Genomic DNA, 24,490 nt, shown 5'->3' with positions numbered 1-24,490 from the left:
ATTTGGCAACCCCCCCCCCTTGCTTTCTCTATCCTACTGGTCATGGCTCAGTGGAGCTAGCAGTAGGCAGAGGTGCGGCTAGAGGTCACTCAAAGAGGTGAAATCAGACTGTTTTCCAGGTGGAATCCCACACACACTTCCTCCTTCCCTAACAGAAGGTCCTGTGCTCTGGCAAAACCCCCTGTTGTGGCCCCGCCCTCTGAGCCTGTCCCATCGGAGGAAGAAAGCTCCGAGCATGAGGAAGAGGAGTCAGCCAGGCCTCCCTCTCCAGGCCCCTCCCCTCTGGCATTGTCTCAGGTGCTGGCCGAGGGAGAGGAGATCAGTACGGAGACAGCTGGCTCGGATCAGAGTGACGAAGAAACATCATTCCTGGACGCACGCCTCCGAAGGCATGATAAACGTTTGCAGCAGTTTAGGAGGCGTGCTAGGGATTAGAACTGAGTCACTGGACCACACCCCAGAGACTATATAATAGAGGGTAGTGGTCAGTGATCCTTGTGACGAACAAAAGTAAATCTTGGATAGTCACTAAAGCCTCGTTCGGAACTGCGGAGAGAAATATTATTTCTGCTTGGACTTTTTGTACGCTAAGTACCTTATCTTTCTGTTTGTGAAAATAAAGGCATTTGGCAGACGGTGTGTCTATCGCTGCCAAGTGGGAGATAAGACCTGGGTGCGTTCCAAAGTGTTTCCTTAACCCTCGGCTGGCTGTGTTTGTGTGTGTGTGGGTACGGGGACAGATCACCCCCATGCTCACCAGACTGTTAGTCTTTCTGCGGTTAGGAAATGCACAGACGAAGCAAGATCCAGCTGTACTTGGGAGAAGGGCCTTCACTCACACACATGCAGGCATACACAAATTTAAAGTATGCTTTTCCATACTTTAAAATTTTAGAGGTACTCACCTTCTTTCCAAACAGCCTTTGAGCTCAAACTCAAAACCCCTTTAAAACCTAGTTCCAAATGGCCAAGGTCCAGGAAAACCTACCCACAGACTCAATGGGTCTGCTGCTAGCAAGGGAGGCTTACCTGGGCCTGGTCCATTGGTTAGGTTAGCTTGGAGTCCCATCTGGGTCGCCAATTGTTGGAAGAAACATCCTTCTAGGTTCTGCTCCAAGTGGGGAAACAGACACTGGAGACATGGAGACTGCTTGGAAAGATGGTTTAATGGTGGACAGGATCACATAGCTTGAGTTCCTGAACAGAAAAGGGCAGATACAGTAAATCCTCGGGTTTTTATGCTCTCTCTGGCTCTGCATTTCTTGGGGCCCCGAAAGAGTATCCTGATTGGTTGTCAGACTCCCAGGGGGTGGGGGCCTTGCTGGCTGATGGTCACATGTGCTTCCCAGGTCACATGTGGTGAGTTTCTGCTGCTATTGTGTAGAGGGCTAATCCTATCTTTGGCAATTCCTACTATGGCTCTGCCTGAAGGAGGCAGATCTTTGTTATGTAGAATAGACTGGCCCAGGCCTTAATGGCCCATTGACAAAGGGTGGGGGGCAGGAAGGTGGGAGCTGCTTTGTCTGTAAAATATGCTTCTCATATTTCTCATCCAGGGAAATATAATATTCTGCCTTTTTCATATTTCCTAAAATATTTCACTCTTCCAGGAAAGGGGTGGGTGCTAACTTCCTACACTGTGCACGTGCCCTCACATTTTCGGGAACCGGTGGTAAAATTGTGTGAAACCCACATCTGCATACAGCCTACTGCTAGAGAAAGAGATGGAGGCTACTTGCTCCCATTCTTAAGTACTTGTATCGAGTTGGTACTTCTATGCAAAGGGACAGTTAGCCGTCATTTAGATTTAAATTCTTTTGAGCGAGAAAACTCCAAGCATCAAAGAAGAACTCAAATTCCTGTCACTGACCACTGACTATCCCATGGAGAGAACAAACCTAGTTCTGGAATTTCCCAACAGTTGGAACAACTAATCATTGGAATGATTTGCCTCCAGAAGTTATGGGTGCTCTAACATGGGAGATTTTTAAGGAGAGCTCAGGCAACCATTTGTTTAAGATGGTATAGGGTTTCCTGCTTGGGCAGTGAGTTGGACTAGAAGAACTCCAAGGACCCTTCCAACTCTGTTTTTCTGTTCTGTCTATTCTAACTGCCATTGAAGCTTCTAAGAGTCCACAGTACCATCAGGGACTATAATTCTACATCATACCAGGGACTAAAGGCTGCCCAACCACCTGTTTTATACTCATGAGAAGCAGATGGCAGTTGGGCCGTCCAGAATAGTCTACTTCTCCATCTGGCTAGTGGAATTTTTGGATCAGATGATGCTCATTCTCTGCTAAGCAAGGTTACACAATACTGATACTAAGAAGACTCACCATTAGCAAGGAAGAGCAAAACAAATGGAGCCATAATTAATGGTTGCAGATTCAAATGTATTGCTGGGGTGCCAATATATTTGAAATTTGCACTCAGTAATCGAACAGAATGTATCTCTCCTTATTCAGGATGTCTAAGTTCGCGAGTGATGAATTAAATACATTTTGCACATTTTAAAGGCAATATCTTCTTCCCAATTGCTCCACAGGCATTTGGGTTGACTCTTGGCATGAACAACGTCTATTACATCATAACAGATGCTGGCCTTTAGACCATCATCCTGTATTTTACTCTCCTGGAAGAAAAATTGGTTGGAATTATTGGAATTTACTCCTAGGTAACCTCACCCAAAAATGCATTGCTGTAATAGTACTGGGAACAAAGACTAATTACGTGAAGTTTTTTCCCCCTGTTTTATCTCCTAAAATGCTCCACCAGTAGGTACAACTGATTAAAGCAAAAATCCATAAAAACGGCACTGTAGCAGTGGTGTCAGAAGCAACTGAATCAACAGCAATCTAGGCATTCAGAGTATTGGAGAGAATAATGACTCCCAATAACCACCAGAAATCTGGAAAACAAATAATGTACAGATAACACACACTAGCTGAACAAGTATAGGGAGTGCAATGACATCTTTCTGAAAGTTCTACTTACCAAAGACTCCAGAAATGGAATCATTCTACAGCAAATGTAATTGTAAATCACCACAGTGTAAAAAAGATGTTGGGACTCTAGAAAGAGTGCAGAGAAGAACAACAAAGATGATTAGGGAACTGGAGGCTAAAACATATGAAGAACAGTTGCTGGAATTGAGAATGTCTAGTTTAAGGGAAAACATGGGGTGACATGATAGCAGTGATCTAATATCTCAGGGGTTGCCACAAAGAAGAGAGAGTCAACCTATTTTCCAAAGCACCTGAAGGCAGGACAAAAAGCAATGGATAGAAACCAATCAATGAGAGAAACAATCTAGAACTAAGGGGAGATTTCCTGACAGTGAGAACAATTAACCAGTGGAACAGCTTGCCTCCAGAAGTTGTGGATGCTCTAATACTGGAAGTTTTTAAGAAGAGATTGTACAACCATCTGCCTGAAATGGTATAGGGTTTCCTGCCTGAGAAGGAGGTTGGAGTAGAAGACCTCCCACGTCCCTTCCAACTCTGTTATTCTGTAATCTGTAAATGACAGAAAATGAAAAAGGCATCTGATTAATCAATTCCACAATCAGACCGCATCCATAGAAAAGACAATATTTAGCTTGTGTATTTGTTCAGCTTAATTTGGCTTGCTCTTCCTCTTGTAAGTACTCCAGAGTCATTGACATGACTCCTTTCCTTGTTTGATTCACAAAAGATACTCATGGAGATAGGTTAAAGAGAGAGAGAGAGAGAGAGAAAGAGAGATGGTGGAAAATACAAAGATTTGGCACTGTGGAATGTTGTAGTCACAGGAAGGTCACTTTATGGAAGATACAAACATCTAACAGTGCAAAATGGTGTGGTCATAGCCAGGCACAAAATTAAAATCTGAGAAGAAGAAGAAGGTGGAAATTTGAGTAATGGAAACTTGAGAAGGATTTGCTACTTACCTTTAATGAATCATATATCATTCTTTATCACTGAAACAAAAGTTCTAGTGAACTATGAAGAGTATATTGTTTCAAAGGATAGAATCCTTTCCATTCTTTACTGGTTCTCACCTTGTTACACCTGGTAGTTGTAGCTGATCACTTCATTGGTGACCTGGCATCTCCTGACCAACCCACTCTTTCTTTTGGCTCTGTGCACCTGGGAAATAAATGATCATGGGGGCTCTTGAACTGCTCAGAAACCCAGGCAACTGTTTACAACTGTGTTGTGTGACAGAAGAACCTCATTCCATAGTTTTGTCTGTCTTGCTAGCAATGTGTGACTCTGCTGAGGACCCTCATAAATTCTTAAATTCCTGGTCTTCCTTTCCATCGCACCAACCTTCTCACCTGATTCCTACCCCTTTCCTTAGTTTTCACCTGGTTTCTGCATTTCTTTTACCTTTTCCTTGACTTTGGGTGGCTTCCATTCAGACCTCAAACCCAAACTGCTTCAGCAAGCGTCATGCTCAGAAGAGCTTTCTACATCACAGTGCAAAACATTATAGGCATTGTCAGGTGCTTTAAGTCTGTTTTTTCAGGATGATTCTTCCTGACCCACCCACTGGCAGGGCACATGCCTATATCTCAGCGTGAGCTGCCAAGTGGAGCATAATCGAGCATCCGCCTCCAGCAAATCTGTGTCAGCCAGAACACAGTTGGGAAATAGAGGCAATCTGGCACAGGCGGTACAGAAGGAACCGATCTGCTAGATGACAAGTGCCTCCTGTTTCAAATGTGACTATATGACAACTTAATTTGCAGTACAAGAATTAACCCCATTCTCACCACTGTCCTGGATTAGTTTAATTAATGACTTATTTGCAACCGTTGGCCACAGGCTGATGGGCTGTGTGTTGAAACGGCTGGTACTTGGGTTCATAAAGGAAGCTCACTTAAAATTGTGGAAATTGTCTTGCTTATAAACAGGTTTATAGGCAATTTAAAATTGGCCTTTGATGTCAGGAATGTGCCATAACTAATGAGTGCATGTAAAACTATGTTTAAGTAACCGTTCCAGAAACTGTGTGTCAGTCTGCATTTACAAACATTACAATACAGACAATACAAACACTTCCCAACATGTACCAAATAAAAGGCTAAGAGAAACGCCTTCATATTCTTCATATTTTATAGGTATGTGAAAATTCATATCATTCTATACCTGTCACTATATTGAGTTTTAACAATTCACTCACCCAGTAATTGTGCAGTTGACATTTCTACAATTCCTTGAAAAATGGTGTGAAATCATATATATATATATATATATATATATATATATATATATATATATATATATATATATATATCACTCTATTCATAGAGAGAGAGAAGAGAGAGAGAGACAGAGGAAGGAGGGAGAGAGGGGGGAGAGAGGGGGAGAGGAGAGAGAGAAGAGAGGGGGGAGAGAGGGGAGAGGGAGAGGAGAGGAGAGGAGAGGAGAGGAGAGGAGAGGAGAGGAGAGGAGAGGAGAGGAGAGAACAATTTTTCCTGGATTTTTGCTAAACATTTCCTTACTATTATATGAATCTTGAAATAGTTCTGATCCCATTGGGAGAGAAAAGATGAATCTCTTTGAACAGCACATCCGTGATTTTGGTGGAATTTTGTCATAGTTCTAAAGTTGTATTCTGTGTCTCCAAAAAGTACCAGTTCTTGGGTTCCTATATCAGGACCATACACATAATTCAAACAAAATCAGGCTACTATTAGGCTTTGTAAGGAATTTGATGATGCACGACATAAGAAAATAGACCATGTCTGCAAACCCACCAATTACTTTTGTATTTTGCTTCTCTTCTGAGAAAAGAGGAGGAAGAAAACAATGGAGCTGAGAGGCTGGCATGTCTACTGTCTAATCACAGGTTTACTTTTATTAGGAGTCTTCTTGGGCTTTGACAAAAGGCGTCCTATGCCTTGAGATGCTTAGTTTGATCCAAACCCAAAATGCATGGGCAAATGGTTTTGTTTTGTTTTGCTTTTTCTAAAAAAAAAGTAATACAGCTAAAGAAGCCTGGTTGGAAGATCAAGAATGCAAAATAATTCTTCGCTGAAAGTATCAAGAGGATTATAGACAGTCGCTCCTTGTTAAGCACCATGATAATGGAGTCCCTGAAATTTGTCAGTTCAAATGCCTTAATAAAATAGTAAAATGCTTGCAAGAGTCATGTCCCTCAGGAAGAAAATGGCCTCAGCTGTCCCTGTGAAGATCTGTTTTTCTGCTGTAAGGAAGATAAGTAAGGATGCCTTTGGCTCCTTTACTTATCTATTCTGCTCAACAAATCCTTTGGATCTATCCAGATATAGAATTGAAGATACATAGCAAATGAGTGACCTTCCCATAGTCATTTGGGGAAGAAATTGCCAAACAAGTAGTAATTGCTCCCAGATTTACCCTGCCTTTAAAGCTATCATTCCTTCAAGAAAAGGGATTTCATTGTTGGGCCATTAGATTTTAGACACTGAAAGGTCAAATTGGTATCTTGGCTAGTTACTGCACATCCATACATCACAACAGTAGAGCAAACGGGAGCCTTTCTTCAGAAAGACACAGTTCTGTACACAAAAGCATGAAAGGTAATAAATTGGCCATTGTTTTTTTTACAGATCCACCTCTCGTCAATCTGTCAGTAGAACCTCAGCCTGTCCTTGAAGACAATACAGTAAAGTTTCACTGCTCTGCCAAAGCTAATCCAGCAGTTACACAATACAGGTAAGTTCATAAGTTTGTAAGTTCGTCTGGAAATAACCATCATTTATCCTTGCTTGCTTGCTTGAATGTTTTAGACTGCTTACAACCATAGAAATGCTTGTTACTATTTCTGTTCCCTTGAATGTGTAAAACAAAACTGATTAATAATTAAAGCCAACTCAATCACTGCATCTGATGTAAACATTAGCTGGGCTAAGAAGTTATAGTTTTCTACTTGCAGGCAACAATAGGAAACATAAGGAGTAGATATGTTGAGTTGCTGGGAAGATAGTATTTCCAAAAAAATTAACAGTACATTTTTTTTTCTGCTATATCTGTTTGTTAGTAGACATTTAGAGAAAAATGATCCACAAGTATATATTCTAGGGCCGTGATGGCGAATTTATGGCACGCATGCCACAGGTGGCACACCAAGCCATATTGGTGGGCATGCAAGTGTTGCCTTAGCTCAGCTCCAGCACGCATGCGTTTTGGGTCTTCTGGGCCCACTGGAAGTGTTTCCGGCCTCTGGAGTGGTGGGGAAGGCTGTTTTTGCCCTCCCCGGGCTCCTAGAAAGCCTCTGGGGAGGGCAAAAAAACGGGCCTACCGGGCCCACCAGGCCATCACATGCCAAAAGTGGGGGGAGCATGGGGGGGTTGCGCGCACATGCATGGGAGGGGCAGGGCACATAGAATTATGGGTGTGGGCATGTGCTCCTGTGACCACCCTACACTCCCCCAGTTTTTGGCATGCAATGGCAAAAAGGTTAGCCATCATTGTTCTAGATTCACTATTAAACTTAAGCTAACAATGTATTTCAAGAGTCATGGTCAACACTATATAAATAACGGAATAGAATTATATATTCTAGTCAATTCAGTCCACTGGTGGGTTGCCCCCAGTTCGGACCGTTTTGCAAGAACAGGTAGTAAAGCTGACGGGAGGCTCTGCTCACTTACCCGGACATCATCATAGGTGATCTGTGCATGCGCAGAAGAGTGCGCACATGCCCGACTGGAATTCTTTTTGACGGTCTCACAGTTGGGAGGCACAGATTAATGGGACAAGAAACATTTAGCAGATATTGTCCTCTTCGAATCAAACATACTTGTCAACAATACTTAATTTTCCTAATTCTTCATTTGAATTTCTTGCAGCTTTGGTACTTCCTGGTGGTCTCTCTTTTGAGCATTAACTATATTGAGTTTGTTGAGTTTGTTGAGTTTTGCCAAGGTCAGCTAGAGGTTGCTTCAAGATGGGAAATGTTTTTTTAAGCTTAGTGTAGGAGATGACCAGGCTGAGCTCAAGGGAGGGGTCAAATGCATCACCAGCCATGAACCCCCTCATTCCCACAAGCAATCTAAGTCGAGCCCACCTTGAATTCCTGTGACTCTTATCTACCACCAATTTGCTTGGGCCATTAGTAGTTCAGATTCTTGTAGAGAACTTAAGCTTGCAATAAACCTTTATGCCCTTTTGAACTGCCTGGATCATGTGATTTCTCTAGCACTTGACACTTAACAGTTCTTCACTATTAAGATAAACTTTCACTTGTAAAACCCCTTTGTCCTACTCACTACATCCACCACCAGGTCCAAAGCTCCTGGTACCATTTCTGTGAATCATCCATTGAAAGTTGGATTGCTTAACTGGCTGGGAATGTCTCTGTTTTCATCCAGACATTCTTTGAGTACTACTTTATTAAACCATTTATAAGTACAGACTCAAAAAGAGCAGATGTGGAGGGGGACTGTTGTTTTAGTCCAATTAACTGCTTGGAATATGGAAGACATGCTCTTCTCTAGCTGAACACGGCACACTTCTGCTGATTTCTCACTTCTGTCCCTAGGCTGAGCAGATAAAGCTGGTGACAGGCCCACCAAATGTTGCACTGGAAATTCTTTGTGTTGATGATGTTGTTATTCAGTAATGAACTCCAGTTGTCTCAGCTTGGTAACAGTCTGTGTGCATTTTGTTGGAGCTGCTACCGTAACACACGTGGCAGCTTCTTCCTGATCTAACATACTGAGGCTGTTTAGAAAGCATTGACAGTGGACAAGCAAAACCATCTGCTCAGAGATGTAACTTACAGAACTCACATGCTGAATGTGGACTCTGTTTTGGAAAGAATTGCTTTATTATATGTTTCCTGCATAGCGTTTGACTTCATGACTTCAACTTTGTTAATTTCATTAAAGCCACCTACATGGTGACTTTTCAACTTTTCTCCCAGACATGTTAAATGTCTGGGAGATCCAGATCTACGACTCTTCAGAAGCTTAATATCTGGAGGTAGAACAAAGATACAAATTTGGCTGATGTTGAAGGACAACAACCACGCACAATATCTTCTTGCTGTCTGGAGCGCCAGTCCCATTCACATAAAAGGCTCAAGTTCACTTAAGATGGTACCAGGGGTGAAATTCAGCATGTTCTGACAGGTTCTGGAGAACCAGTAGCAGAAATTTTGAGTAGTTTGGAGAACCGGCAAATACCACCTCTGGCTGGCCCCAGAGTGGGGTGGGAATGGAGATTTTGCAATATCCTTCCCCCAGGAGTGGGGTGGGAATGGAGATTTTGCAATATCCTTCCCCCAGGAGTGGGGTGGGAATGGAGATTTTGCAATATCCTTTCCCTGCCATGCCTACCAAGCCACGCCCACCAAGCCACACCCACAGAACCAGTAGTAAAAAAAATTGAATTTCACCACTGGATGGTACATACTTTAAGAGAAAAAGTAACTTGCTAAATTTTGTTTTTCTGTTGCTTTCTGTTCCTTGATTATGAAACAAAGAATAAATATAGAATAGAATAGAATAACAGAGTTGGAAGGGACCTTGGAGGTCTTCTAGTCCAACCCCCTGCTTAGGCAGGAAACCCTACACCATTTCAGACAAATATGGCTTTTTATGCCTCATCTTGGCCATCAGCAAATACATTTGTTAACTTTCTCTCTTCTGAGAAAGCTTCTAGAGAGGTGACAAGAATGGCTCCCATATTCCTGGGCCTCAGTTCTACAATTCCATGATTCTGTATTTATCAAACTGGGACTCAGTCAGTCTGTTAGGAGAGCACAGGGTATTCTTTTACTCACCTAAATGCTGTGTAAACTGTTTGGTAACTTCAAATATTCTTGCCAATGTTTTTTTAGGGTATCCTTTTTTTTTTTAAGGAATATGTATGAACCTGGACCCTTTTAAATTGTGGAGCACCTGATCCAGGTTCTATTCCTTGTTATCAGTTGCCTTGGCAATATTGTTGAAACTGGCTAGGAGAGTCAAAGAAAATGCAAAAAATAAAATAGAGGAAATTTGGTAGGAAATGTAGCATGGATGGATTATTGTATTTCACTAAAATTAGAAAGTAAAGATAGTTGTTGAGTCTTCGCTGCTGTCATGGAATTGCAAAATAAGTAACCTGGGTTAAGGGGAATACTTCAATCAACGTCCTTTTTTTATTTAAAATAAAAAAGACTTGCCAGGAATTTGGCTTATTTCAAGAACATAATCATATTTTTTTCATATAACCTAGATGAATGCTATAGGTTGTGGCAAGAGAAGGGATTGAACAATGCTGAATGGATTTCTGCTGTAGCATAACAAGTTCATTAAATTTTGTGGGCATATGGATATGATAGATAAACTAAGCCAACGGAATCTGCCAACTGTTTCAATTAATTTAAATAGGACAACTCTTGAACGTATGAAAATGATAGAGTACCAACAGAAACTATTCCTTTAACACCGTTATTGGTATGCAATACATTCGAAGATTGCCTAGGCAAGAGTCTTACCAAGAGTCAAGATTTCTGACATCTAAACAAAATACCATCAAATCTCCATCCCGTAGGTAGAATAATTGGAAATAAAAAAATGCATTTGTGAGATCTAGTAGTAAGTAGATGGGGGGAAAAAACTTTAAATAATTATAGATTGGAATATTTCTCTGCTAATGTGGACAATAAAATAGACTGGACCTACATTGAGTTATTAATCATTATGCTTTGTTGTCCATATTCAAGAGCAGCATAGGTTTTAATCCATGGAAACTGGTTTTATCCTATATCAGGATGGTATAGAGAGCAAGCAAAGCCTCCCCAGATCTTGGTCACATCAGCTAATGACTCATTCTTGTTAAGCTTTCCCCATCCTTTCTTTTTATTTATTTATTTTTTATTTATTTATTTTATTAAATTTCTATACCGCCCTTCTCCCGAAGGACTCAGGGCGGTGAACAGCCACAAGATAAAACACTTAAGTACAAAAATTTAAAATATATTAAAAATGAATTAAATAATTTGGCTGAATTTAAAATACCCCATAATTTAAAACAGATTAAAATTTATATTTAAAATTTATATTTAAAAGGGGAGAAGATTTAGGCCAGGCCAGCTTGATGAAATAAGAAAGTTTTCAGCATAGCTATACATCCTTGTGTCTTCCCTTGCCTTGTGCTGTGCAGTAGGTTTCATGCAGAGTCTGTGCTTGTGTTTGCAATGAGGTTGAGGGGCTTAATTGGTGCTTATTCAAGTGCGTCAGAGCATTAGTTCCAAAGGTCAGGACATATTAGAGAGACGTATTAGTGAAGAATGCAGGTTACACCGGTGGTGTTGTGGCTGTTCCAAAAAAATGGAAATCTTGATGTAACGCATCCTCCAGTTGCTTGTTGCTAGAGGGACTAACTTTCCCAGAAGTCTGCAGGAGACTTCACAAATGTTGTTCTTGAAATGCCCGGGGTCCTTTTTCAAGTATCTTGGAAGAGGCTGAGGTCAAGAACTACCAAATTGAATGTGTGAGGAGATGGGTGGTACTGAGTCAGGATGATTGAAAATAGTTGCAAGAGCAGTGGAAAAGAAATTGCCCTCTGGCTTGGAGAATCTCTGTGTGCTAGGGGGGAAAGAAATCACATCAATGTATTCTAAGAAGTCGGATAAATTGACTGTTTGGGGTTCTTTGATTCCCCAAATCATTGAAGGTTTATGGACGTGATTCCATGCAGATTTGCTGCTAGATCATTTTAGAAGCTGTAGTTGAGATCAAGAAGGGAATCATGGGTTTCCTGTGGCATATCCTGCTACTTGTTGCAAGGTCACTTAAATAGCCATATGACTAGGGGTGAAATGCTCCTGGTTCGGGCCAGATCACCCGATCTGGTAGCGATGGCGGCGGGTGGTTCAGAGAACCAGTAGCAAAAATCCCTGCCCCCCACCACCATGCCCAGCTGAGCCACGCAATCATCAGAGGCTTTTTTTTTTTTACTTTTAGAAGCATTTTTTCTACAACCTCTTCGGCTGAAGAAGTTGTAGGGGAAAAAATGCCTTTAAAAGCCTCTGACGATCCCAGCTGAGTTGCCTAATCTTCAGAGGCTCCTGAAAGCATTTTTTTCTGCAACCTCTTACGGTTGTAGAAAAAATGCTTTTAAAAGTAAAAAAAAAAAAAGTTGGCCATACCCACCCAGTCACATTACACTCCCACCACCACCACCAAGCCATGCCCACAGAACCGGTAGTAACAAATTTTACATTTCACCACTGCATATGACCAGAGAGACCAGAGAGAGACTTCAGCCCTAATCTTGAGCCTACTTGTATTACTGTGTCCCCATTTAAAATGACTGACAGACCATTTGCAAGTCCTATAAAATAGTGAAAGGAATTTTCACATGCAAATCGACTGGTTACAAGAGCAAAAGAAGATCTGGGGGAGAAGGAGAAAGAAGAAGAAGAAATAATTAAGATAAGGAGACACATTGGTAACCTAGGCAGAGGAATATAGAAGTACAATATAGAGATAGAAATGTATAGATTAAATAAGAATAGTCATAAAATAGTAGCAAACTTAGCCTAGGTACTGTGTTTCCCTGAAAATAAGACCCTGTCTTATATGTTTTTGAACCCTGAAATAAGCGCTTGGCCTTATTGCCATGCGCTCCAAAGCCCGATTGGGCTTATTATCAGGGGATGTCTTATTTTGAGGGAAACAGGGTAGTTCTCAATTTGCAACCATTCAATGTTTCAATGAATCAGAATAGAGCTGGAAGGGACCTTAGAGGTCTTCTAGTCCAGCCCCCTGCTCAAGCAGGAGACCCTGGCCTATACCATTTCAGACAGGTGGCTGTCCAATCTCTTCTTAAAAACCTCCAGCGATAAAACCCCTACAACTTCTGGTGGCAAGCTGTTCCACTGGTTAATTGTCCTCACTGTTAGGAAGTTTCTCCTTAATTCCAGGTTATTGTGCTGCTGAAAAGTGACTTATGACCAGTCCACTCATGTATTACCATTGTGACATCCCCACAGTCCTATGATCAAAATTTGGGTATGGGCAATTGGCATGTATTTACAAACTGTTGCAGCATCTGGCCTTGTGATTTGCCACTTTCCAACAAGCAAAGTCCTTCTGTGGCTCACCTCTATGTCTATGGAGATCCTCAGTCATCCAGGTCATGGTTGTCCCAAAGGTGCTTTTTTCAAAAGGCAACTGAACTTCCTTTGTTTTTCCTTGAAGACATTTCACTTCTCATCCAAGAAGCTTCTTCAGTTTCTTGAAAAACTGAAGAAGCTTCTTGGATAAGAAGTGAAACACCTTTAAGGAAAAACAAAGAAAATCCAGTTGCCTTTTAAAAAAAGGACTCACCTCTGTATGCTTTCCCAGGATGATAGGACTGCAGTCCCAAGAATCTAGAGCAGTGATGGCTAACCTTTTTGCCGTTGCATGCCAAAAGCGGGGGGAGCAGGAGGGGGAGTCATGCGTGTGCATGCCCACATCCATAATTCAATGTGGCCCGTCCCGACACACATGCGCGCACGACCACCCCTGCACTCCTCCCCGCTTTTGGCATGTGATGGCCCAGTGGGCCCGGTAGGCCCATTTTTCACCCTCCCCAGGCTCCAGAGGTTTTCTTGGAGCCTGGGGAGGGCAAAAATAGGCCTTCCCCACACACACACTCCGGAGGCCCTCCAGAGGCCAGAAACAGCCTGTTTCCCAACTTGCGGTGGGGCCGGAAGGCCCAAAAATCAGCTAGCCGGCGCACGCATGCACGCTGGAGCTGAGCTAGGGCAATGCTTGTGTGCCCACCGATATGGCTCCATGTGCCACCTGTGGCATGCGTGCCATAGGTTCACCATCACAGATCTAGAGTATAGGTTCATGCAGATTGACAGTGATACACTGGAGTTTCTGGTATGAATTTTTGTTACCTGGAAATTTGAAGAAGAGATACAGTATAAATAAAGTATAAAGGAGATTTAAAAATAAAGCCACACAATTGATAGCTTTCCCCCTTTTTCCCCACCAGTCTTCTCTCGGTGTCTTCTATCGCAGCTAATGTTACCAAGATACTGTAAAAAATATTTGTGGATTTTATGCTTCCAGAGTGTGCTCTGCTGGTTTTGTTTAATTTCAGATAGGTCAAGAGACAAAGAATCCAGCGGTATTACAACAAGATATGGATAAGAGATATTATCTTCTAACAATACTATTAAGAACGCTGCCTGAGTTATTTCGAAGAGGCAGCATCTTTAACAAGAACAACAACACCTGTTTAGAGTCAAGACCTTTCTTTCGATCTGCAAATCTCACTTCTGTTTCTGTGGCATAATCAGCCAGTTTTGGGCCTCGGTTCTACAAAAGCTCAGTCAGTCTCAGCAAAACATTAAGCTGTTGTAGCTGGGTCACCTCCAAATGAAATGCTTCTGGTACAAATGTAGTTGCCTTCGTGAATAAAGAGCTTATTGTGGCAGTGTCTTCTCTGGAATATTTCATGAAGGTCATAAGAAGGCTTGTCTGTTATAGAAGATAGCAAATCACAGATTTCTGTCAGAGCAAATTCTTAAGATCTACCAAATTAGATTCAGCCATTTTCTGGTCAGCAATCTTCACAAAACACTCATTAGAAAAAGTCCAACTGGAAATGAGTGTATATTTTGGGAAATTACTATATAACACATATATTAGTGGTGCTAGGGTTTTGTAGACTCTCAAAAATAAACATGTTCTTAATTCACAGTGCCATCTGAGATTGGATTCACTGGTGAATACATTGAACTGTGTGGCCCAATCCTTGGCTGGTTTACTAGAAACTTCCACTGACCTCATAGTTATCTGGACTTTGAAAGGAGTAGCTAAGCCAATATTTGACAAAACATTGTTTCCTCTAAGTGTCCCTTAACATCTATATAGGAAATTATCAGATCAGAATGAAATGGGGGCACCCAAGTTGTGTGGACCCAAATAGATCTGCTTTGTCTATCCGTGAATAAATTTGTGACCCAATGTATTTTCTAAGCATATACAAATGAAATATTTGCTAGATAAGACAGGAATCACACTTATTTCTCAATTCAGATGAGTTAAGTCTAGTATCTCTTTCAACTGTTTTAATATTTGAACGCTCAAGGAACTCACTGTAGTTTTGGGCTCTTTGTGAGATACTTTCTTTTACTTGCACCTCTTAGAATGATCTGGGGAATAGATATTGTGTGATCCTATGGACTGTCCAAGAATTGAACTGTCTTTCTCCAATGGGATTGGCCTGCCAAACTCATTCTGGCAGAAGGGGCTTTCTGCAGATCCCATCAGCCAAGGAATTTCAGCTGATGGGATCCAGTAGAAAAGCCTTCTCTGTCACGGCTCCAGCCTTTTGGAATATCTTGCCACTGGAAGTGAGATCTGCCTTCTCTCTTTTAGCCTTCAAAAAAAGCCTTTAAAATCTAGCTATGTTCCCAGCTAACAAGGAGAAATTGATGGCCAGAAGTGGTTGGTACACTAACAGAGAAAGTACCCCACCTCTGTCCCCCAAAGCCTTGCTTTTAGTTTGTTTTAATTTTAATTTTAATCCATTTTATATTGATAACTGTCATTATATGTTGTTTTATCTTGATGTAAACTGCTCAGAATGGCCTGAAGCCCCAGATGAATGGCAAACAAACTTGATAAATAAAATAAACAAAAATGATTAGGGGGTTGGAGGCTAAAATATACGAAGAATGGGTCAAGGAATTGGATTTGTGTTGTTTAAAGAAAAGAAGCACTAGGGGATGGCATGACAGTAGTGTTCCAATATTTGAGGGGCTCCTAAAAAGACAATGGAGTTAAACTTTCCAAAGCACCAAAAAGTAAGGCAAGAAACAATGCTTGGGAACTAACCAAGGAGGAACTAAGGAGAAATTTCCTAATGGTGGGAGCAATCGACCAATGGAATGGGTTGCCTTCAGAAGTTGTATGTGCACCATTACTGGAGGCTTTGAAAAAGAGACTGCATAACCATTTGTTTGAAATGGTATAGGGTCTCCTGCTCGAACAGGGGATTAGACTAGAAGACCTTGGAGGTCCCTTCTAATGGTATTATTCTATGTTCTATCCTCTATGTTCTAAGTCCAAGAAAAACTGCTTGTGTGCAAAGAGCCTGACATTTCCATAAGTGTTCCAGGATTTTAAGAAGTTAAAGAAGGATAAATGGGTGAAGGAGGAGAGTGCAAAAGTTAGCTTGAAACTCAAGAAAACTAAGATCATGGCATCCGGCCCTCTCAATTCCTGGCAAACAGATGGGGAAGAAATGGAGGTAGTGACAGATTTTATTTTCCTGGACCCCAAGATCACCACAGAGCCAAGAAATTAAAAGATGTTTGCTCCTGGGGAGGAAAGCTATGGCAAATCTAGACAGCATACTAAAAAGCAGAGACATCACCCTGCCAAATAAAAATGCATATAGTCAAGGCTATGGTTTTCCCAGTTGCAATGTATGGCTGTGAAAGTTGGACCATAAGAAAGGCTGAGTGCCAAAGAATTGAGACCTTTGAACTCTGGTGCTGAAGAAGACTCTTGCGAATCCCTTGGACTGCAAGGTGAACAAACCCATCAGTCCTAGAGGAGATCAACCCTGACTGCTCTTTAGAGGGCCAGATCCTGAAGATGAAACTCAAATACTTTGGCCACCTAATGAGAAGGAAGGACTCACTGGAGAAGAGACTAATGATGGGAAAGATTGAGGGCAAAAGAAGAAGGGGACGACAGAGAACCAGATGGCTGGATGGAGTCACTGAAGCAGTAGGAGTGAGCTTAAATGAACTCCAGAGGATGGTAGAGGACAGGAAGGCCTGGAGGAACGTTGTCCATCGGGTTGCGATGGGTTGGACATGACTTCACAACTAACAACAACAACAACAAAATTGCACCTTAGCCAAACTTAAACATACTCTAGAAATTAAGTGCAGCTAAGTATAATTCCTGCCATTTTCCCTGCTAGAAATGAATGAAAACCTCCCTTTGGATGGCTTGCATTTTGCCATGGATCTATCTAGATGGAACTTTCTAATTCACTCCCAGATGAATCTGCGAAATTTTGAGAGGGCATAAATCTCTGCAGTATTTCATTATTCCCATCACTAACCTGATATTGTGCTCTCTCACACTCCTAGGAGTATATAGGCAAACCTTAAAAAAAATATTGCAAGATATCTAGAAAAACATTTCATCCTCACTTGAGATGTGTTCTCAGGGTGCATCTCTGCTTAGGAAATTATTACTTAATTAGAATATTAAGTAGCCAGCTATTTCTGCCAGGTGGAGATCTAATTCTCTCATAATTAAACTGCAAAATCACTACAATAAAGTATGAACGATATTCCAAATAACAAATGCTATTCATTTGAATAGTCAAAGATCAATTTTTTATATTCATGCAAAAAGTGGGAAAGAAGGGAGATTGGATGCCTGTAGACACTTGGGAAGAATAGGAAAATCATGGACAGAAAAGATATTTGTATATCATAGCCTAATCGCCTCTAAATATGCTGGGAATATAACACCCAGAATTCTTAGACAAAGAAGAATGGGGATACCTTGAATTTGGGATTCTTACATTGAACAGGGGCTAGACATGATGATCTTAATGGTCCTTTCCAAATCTGTGATTCTATTATTTTTATTTCTGCTACTGATCATGATTTAAGTTAAGACAAATCCCTCATGAGATACCCATTTAAGCATGAGCTGTAGTGGTGCAGTGGTTAGAATGCAGTATTGCAGACTAAATCTGCCCACTGCCAGGAGTTTGATCCTAACCAACTGAAGGTTGACTCAGCTTTCCATCCTTCTGAGGTTGGTAAAATGAAGACCCAGAGTGGTTGGGGGCAATATGCTGACTCTGTAAACTGCTTAGAGAGTGCTGTAAAGCTCTTTGAAGTTGCATATAAGTCTAATTGCTACTGCTATTTATTCACATGTTTTCACATCCACGTGGTATGCCATTCTTTACAAGTTGCCAAAAAGAAAAAAAAAAGGCTATGAAGGCAAATCAAAACTGAAGCTCCTGATTTTTGAAATTCATTTTAAATCTTAAATCGGGAAAGAGGAAGGAACAAGGGAGGACAAAATTGGGAACGTCCAACTGGTGGTAAGGAGGTTGCATAAAAATCAGGAAAGCGCCACTTAGCAAATGAAAAAGCATCTAGAGAGGTTCTCCAACATAATCCAGCTAATCCATGTGTGGTGCTAAGAGAACAGGAGCTTAGTTTGCTAGCTAGCCGGGGAGTGCAGTAACCCGCAAAGCCTTCTGGCCATTAGTGGCTAGTTAATCTCTATGGTGGGAGATCATCTGAGAAGAGCCGGCATCTGTACACTGTTGATTCACGTCAGCCAAGGACAAATTCATTTTCTGCTGCTAGCTTAGCATTTTCTTCCACTCCTTGGATTACAAACTACTTATTACAGCAGGCAGGCCCAAGGAGCTGAAACAGCTGCTGCTGTTAGATAAGAAGGCAATTTTGGCTGTCTGCAGCATCCTTGCCTGCTTCTGCTCTGTTAGGCAGGAAGGAGAAGAGTGTTTGGGGTAGAGGAGTCCTAAGGATGATAACAGGGAATGCTGGAGGGAAGATGTTGTCACTTCCTGGGCTTATTCAAGGCAGGGAGCTTGCATAAACGTTCACATCATCTCCCAGAGTTAGCCTGTATCTACCATCGTTTCTAAAAGATGAAAATCCATGCATTTGTTTTTCAGTCTGTAAGATAATAGCAAACCAGCTGCACGTATTATTTTCAGGAAACTATCATTCCTTCCTAAAGAGTTTTGGAGCTAAATCCAAGGGCATTTATAAACAACCAAAAATTCACAGTTTTGCTTTTGGTTTAAGATACCTCAAAAGTCTGAATTTCAGCTAACTATGATTGGGAAAGAGGCAGATGTTTCCCTAGAATATAATTTGCTACTTCTCAAGTTGATTCCATTTACATAGAGTATTTCCTAAATTCACGATCCATGATTCAGGATCTGTTTGGGGCAAATATGTAGTTGACTCTAAATATTTAAATATCTAAATAGGAGCCCTGGTGGCGCAGGGGTTAGAATGCAGTATTGCAGGCTAGCTCTGCACACAGCCTGGAATTCGATCCTAAGGGCCTCAAAAATAACTCAGCTTTCCATCCTTCTGAGTTCAGTAAAATGAAGACCCAGATTGTTGGGGGCAATATGCTGACATTTGTAAACTGCCCAGAGAGTGCTGGAAGGCACTATGGGATAGTATATATGTCTAAGTTTAGTGCTATTGCTATTACTGTGTTCACTATTATCTCCAATTAACCATATTGTCTTTGCTCAAGTAAATGAAACTGGGATGAAATAGCCCACAAGTTCTCTCTGCCCCATATCTCAACATAACTACTTACTACTGGGTATGCATTTCAGTTCCTTTTATGATTTTTTTTTTAATATTTGAAAGTGAGCATCAGAAGTAATTTCTAAATAGAGCCTATATGATGTGGTGGACCAAAATGAAACGGGTTTCAGTTCCTATCCATTTATGTGATTTCTCTACAACTTTCCCTTAAGGCAGGGATAGAGAACACATTCTTGTAGAAACTGCTGGACTAGGATTTTTAAGACACCCAAGTGTCAAGGCTGACTCAGAATCTATGGCCACCGGCAATTCTTCTTGCGGCTCGACAACAGAAACAGAAGGGAAGGGTGGATGACCTCCAAGGTCCCCACCAACTCTGTTACTGTTACTGTTACTCTTGGGGGAGTTGCAAGGGGCTGAGGGAGCCAAGCCAGACGCCGGAGAAAGTTCCTACACTTCAAAGTCATGTTATGAGAATTTTTCGAATGGTGCGGACTGTTTCCCAAAACACAAAAAATAAGTTGGATTGGTGGACAATGGACAGTGTGTGGCCTAAACAGGAAAAGGGAATTTATCTATGCTCAGAGGGGGGATTCACTTACCTTTCCTACTGGTTTGCAAATGTGAGCCCGCTCAGCCTTCCGGTCATGTGCAGTGCTCGCGCGTTACGTCCGAGCGGGTGGGTGGAGCCTTCCGCAGTCACCACTACCGGTTCACTAGAACTGACTGAATCCCATCACTGCCTATGCTGCTTTCTGTGGGAACCTTTAGAATTGGCTTTCCTTCTTCTTTGCCTATATGGATCTATCAGTAAAGTTATAACCTTGGTAAAATTATGTCCCAGGAGTTTCTTTTTCTGCATATGCCCATGGGACGGTTGACATCCAGCCAGTACCAGTTCTCTGAATATTGGAAGTTATAGCTGAACATTTAAAAGGATGTAACATTAAAGAAAACCTTCTGTCACTATAAAGCTGCTTTGAATTTCACATTTGCTTCCCCATAGATGTGATTTATAAGTATCATAGATTTTAGCCTTGTTCCATTATCAAACACACGGCCCAGTTAGAGACAGGTCATTTAATTTTCTTTTATACTGTTTGCAAGCTTGAGTTTCTTTCTGCTGTGTACCACTCTCTGCTGTGTACAACACCTAATTATTACACTTTCTCTGCTGTGTATAATATCTAATTATTGTATGTTCTCTGCTGTGTACAATATCGAATTATTGCATTTAATGAATGAATAATAATAATGGATAGGAAACAGGAATATTTAGGTGTCCAATGTGTCTTGATGCACATCGCACACAGTATCACGTCATGCAGAACTCTATATGACAGTGACAGGAATCACCCATTTGCAAAAAAAAAAAAAAAAAGGCCAATATAGAAGTCTTTTATTTATTTATTTATTTTGCAAAGAATGGCTTTTTGTTTTCTCTGCATAGAAGCAAATGGCAAATCGGAGGAAGCAAATGATTGTCACTGGATCATCACTGAGACAGGAGAAAATGCACACTAACCCCACACTAACAAGAGCCGTGGTGGCGCAGTGCAGTACTCCAGGCTACTTCTGCTGACTGCCTGTTTCCAGCAGTTTGGCAGTTCAAATCTCACCGGCTCAAGGTTGACTCAGCCTCCATCCTTCTGAGGTCGGTAAAATGAGGATCCAGATTATTAGGAGGCAATATGCTGATTCTGTAAACCGCTTAGAGAGGGCAGTAAAACACTGTGAAGTAGTATATAAGTCTAAGTGCTATTGCTATTGCTGTCTTCCAACATTCTGGCTCTCCTAGCATCAGTATATACCTTGGCCAGTGGTGAAATTCAATTTTTTTTTTACTACCGGTTCTGTGGGCATGGCTTGGTGGGTGTGACAGGGGAAGGATATTGCAAAATCTCCATTCCCACCCCAATGATTGAATTATTTTAATTAAGTTTTTAAATTTTTGCTGTATATTGTTTTTTACCATGGCTGTTCACCATCCTGAGTCCTTCAGGAGAAGGGTGGTATATAAATATAATAAACTAAACTAAACTCTGGGGCCAGCCAAAGGTGGTATTTGCCAGTACTCCGAACTGCTCAAAATTTCTGCTACCGGTTCTCCAGAACCTGCTGGATTTCACCCCTGGACACAGACATAGGCAAAAGGGAATGGGGAAGCAGAGAAATCAGAGTAAAACTCATCCTATTCCCCAGTTTTATTTTATTTTTTTTAATCTTCCTTTAGCTCACTCAGGTTTCTTCTACTGAAATGATATCCATGTGTTTTAGTAATAATTCTGGGGCTGACTCTTGTGGAAATTGTTTAATGATGCTCATCTAAGAATTGCAAGCAACCTTGAATAAAATGGTTACAGAGTAGCCAAAAAGGAGAAGACTGGGAAAACTCAAATTGAGAAAACAGGACAGAATTCCTAAAAAATGAACTTGAAAAATGGACAAGTAGTTGAGCGACCAACTATTTGGTGACTTATTTATACTTTAACATACTCATGGGGTGTTGTGAGTCAAGTAAAGCCTTAGCAAATGCATTACTAAAACCTACTAAGGTTGAGGGTTTTCTAGGTTGGCACGTTGTGTGAACTCAGCTAATTTAAAGTATTTTACAGTTGAATGTGTTGTTTGCACCTAGACCACGCATGAACTCAGTTACCAGGTTAGGCAAAGCTCTGTGAACACAAACACTGGTTCTTTTGCTTTTTTTCTGGGGTTCCCTCCAGAATGGGATGGAGAAAAGATTTGTAGTTTTCAAACGTAGCCATAAGTTCTCCTAGCCAGTGGTGCAAAAAAGAAAGAAAGAAATTAGAAGAGAACAAAGAGTAATTAGCTGCTGCTATCATTCCATCACCTGTGAGTTTGGGCAAAATTAATATGAAGCAACAGAAGTCAGAGCTACATGAAATGACTTTCAATTAGACTCTCCTCATTCTTCTCACCAGTTTTATTTGTCAATCATTTAGAACCTTTCTGATGTCAGCAGTGTATCTGGGGGTGTTTCCCCTTTCCCTCCCTCTGTGTTATTTATTACTCACAACCAGAAAGAGAGCCTTTAAAGTGAAAAATTATAGAGGTGTAATAACAAAAAAAAAAAAAGATATATAATTCACCACCCTGGGCTGGCATTGCTGAGAGTCTGTGGTATATACATGTGATCAGTAAGTAAAAAAATAAATAAAAGTTTTGAAAGACGGAAAGTCCTTCAGCTTTTATTTCTTCATCCTCTGTTTCCACCAGGATTCTATTGTTCCTGGATGTTGGAGTCAATGTATGTGTGTGTATAATAATGTTGAGCTGTTAGAAGAGACAGTAATAAATGCCTCCAATCTCATGCTGATATACCACTTTCCCAGCACAGAAATTTGTTCGTTTGTTTGGGGAAAAAATAACTTTTACAACCAACAGCAGAAGCACAAATATGTTAGAGCAAAAAATGTCAATCAGGAAAAAAAAAATTCTGGACTACTGGTAGAGCGAATGCTTGACCCTGTTAAACAAAGGGTAATGGAGGAATAAAGTGACCTTTTAAACAGATCCACAGTCAAGAATTGTATAGAAAAAAAATAAAATGTTCCAATTCTTGTTATAATGAGCAAGAGCACTGGCAATATATGAAGTTTCTAAGAACAGAAGAAGACAGAAGGGATGCAGTGGCTCAGTGACTAAGATGCTGAGCTTGTCATTCGAAAGGTTCGGCAGTTCAGCGGTTCGAATCCCTAGTGCCGCGTAACGGGGTGAGCTCCCATTACTTGTCCTAGCTTCTGCCAACTTAGCAGTTCGAAAGCACGTAAAAAATGCAAGTAGAAAAATAGGGACCACCTTTGGTGGGAAGGTAACAGCGTTCCGTGCACCTATGGCTTTTAGTCATGCCAGTCACATGACCACAGAGACATTTTCAGATAGCGCTGGCTCTTCAGCTTTGAAACAGAGATGAGCACTGTCCCCTAGAATCTGGAACGGCTAGCACATATGTGCTAGGGGAACCTTTACCTTTTTAAGGACAGAAGAAAGTAAGGCGTTGAGTTCTACGGTCAGCAAGAAGCAGACCAGGTAGCTCTTATTTAAAGATTTAAACCAAATAGGAATTGCAGCCTCCCTTAATCATCTATGACAGTTCAATTAGCCAGTAGAGCACTAGTAATAGGGAAAGGTTGGTGCACAGGAAATCCCAAAAGGGTGTAAAATTTGATGCCAGATCAACCTAATCTTCTTCCCAATCCCCCAGGCTCTTGCACAACTATCTGTTTTCTGAGTTTTCTCTTTCCTCTCCTTCTCTTCCTAATCTAAACCAGGAAGGCACCTGATGAACCTCAAGTTTTCTTTGAGAAATTAGGAATGGCAAGGAAAGTCTCTTGAGAATGACAGGCAATAAGCATCCAAGGAAGAAGATTGTTTCAAATGCTGCTATTGCAAGTCTGTTTCAAAGTTGCAGGGATGACCATATTTGTTACCTCTGATTGGGAGAAGATGGAGAATTACTAGGTTTACTAGAACCGTGATAGCACAGTGGTTAGAATGCAGTATTGCAGGCTAATTGTACTGATTGCCAGCAGTTCAATTCTCACCGGCTCAAGGTTGACTCAGCCTTCCATCCTTCTGAGGTGGGTAAAATGAGGACCCAGATTGTTAGGGGCAATGTGCTGACTCTGTAAACTGGTTAGAGAGGGCTGTAAAGCACTGTGAAGTGGTATATGTCTAAGTGCTATTGCTATTTATACATTAGGCTAAATTGTCATCTGCTTAAATATGCTTACATCTGCATCACAACTGGATGAATTGCCACAACATCCTAAGCTCTAAACCGTGTACTGTCTGGGTTCACCCATCATGCTAAATCACAGACTGATCTATTATGTGGACCAAGTCTCTTTGTGAGACATGTTGAACATAAGAACGAACTGTGTTTTAAGAATTAATCAGGCAAGAGAATAGAGGATCTTGCATGTTACTAATTACATTCCAACCAGCCTTCCTTAACCTGCAAACAACTCCCAGAATTGGCTTTTGGTCACAGTGCCTGAGATTTTAGGGAGCTGTCAACCAGCACATATGGCGGACACCAGGTGTATAAGGCTATTTTGAAGCATATTTAGTGATCCACACATTGGCTTCCTCTACTTTGCAGCTGAAAAATAGGATGTGCTATTTTTATTCCAAGCATCACTTCATGAGCTTCATCTCATATGTTATGGCACTTTGTCAATAGCTTTGC

At 41.2% G+C, this 24,490-nt stretch overlaps 1 protein-coding gene across 1 annotated transcript in view; it reads left to right on the top strand.

Moving 5' to 3' along the window:
- The window catches only part of KIRREL3 (kirre like nephrin family adhesion molecule 3), a 375,859-nt gene that overhangs the window by 211,313 nt on the left and 140,056 nt on the right, over nt 1-24,490 (top strand). Inside the window, exon 7 of the mRNA XM_070952317.1 lies at nt 6,581-6,686. Within this exon, the coding sequence (XP_070808418.1) occupies nt 6,581-6,686 (106 nt within the window). The remainder of the gene's footprint in view (nt 1-6,580; nt 6,687-24,490) is intronic.

The sequence above is a fragment of the Pituophis catenifer genome, unplaced genomic scaffold, assembly GCF_029215685.1.
Source record: "Pituophis catenifer annectens isolate HBS135680 unplaced genomic scaffold, rPitCat1.0.hap2 SCAF_12, whole genome shotgun sequence".
NCBI classification, from domain to species: Eukaryota; Metazoa; Chordata; class Lepidosauria; order Squamata; family Colubridae; genus Pituophis; species Pituophis catenifer.
Note: the sequence above shows the minus strand (reverse complement) of the source record. Positions and strands in the feature narration are given on the sequence as shown.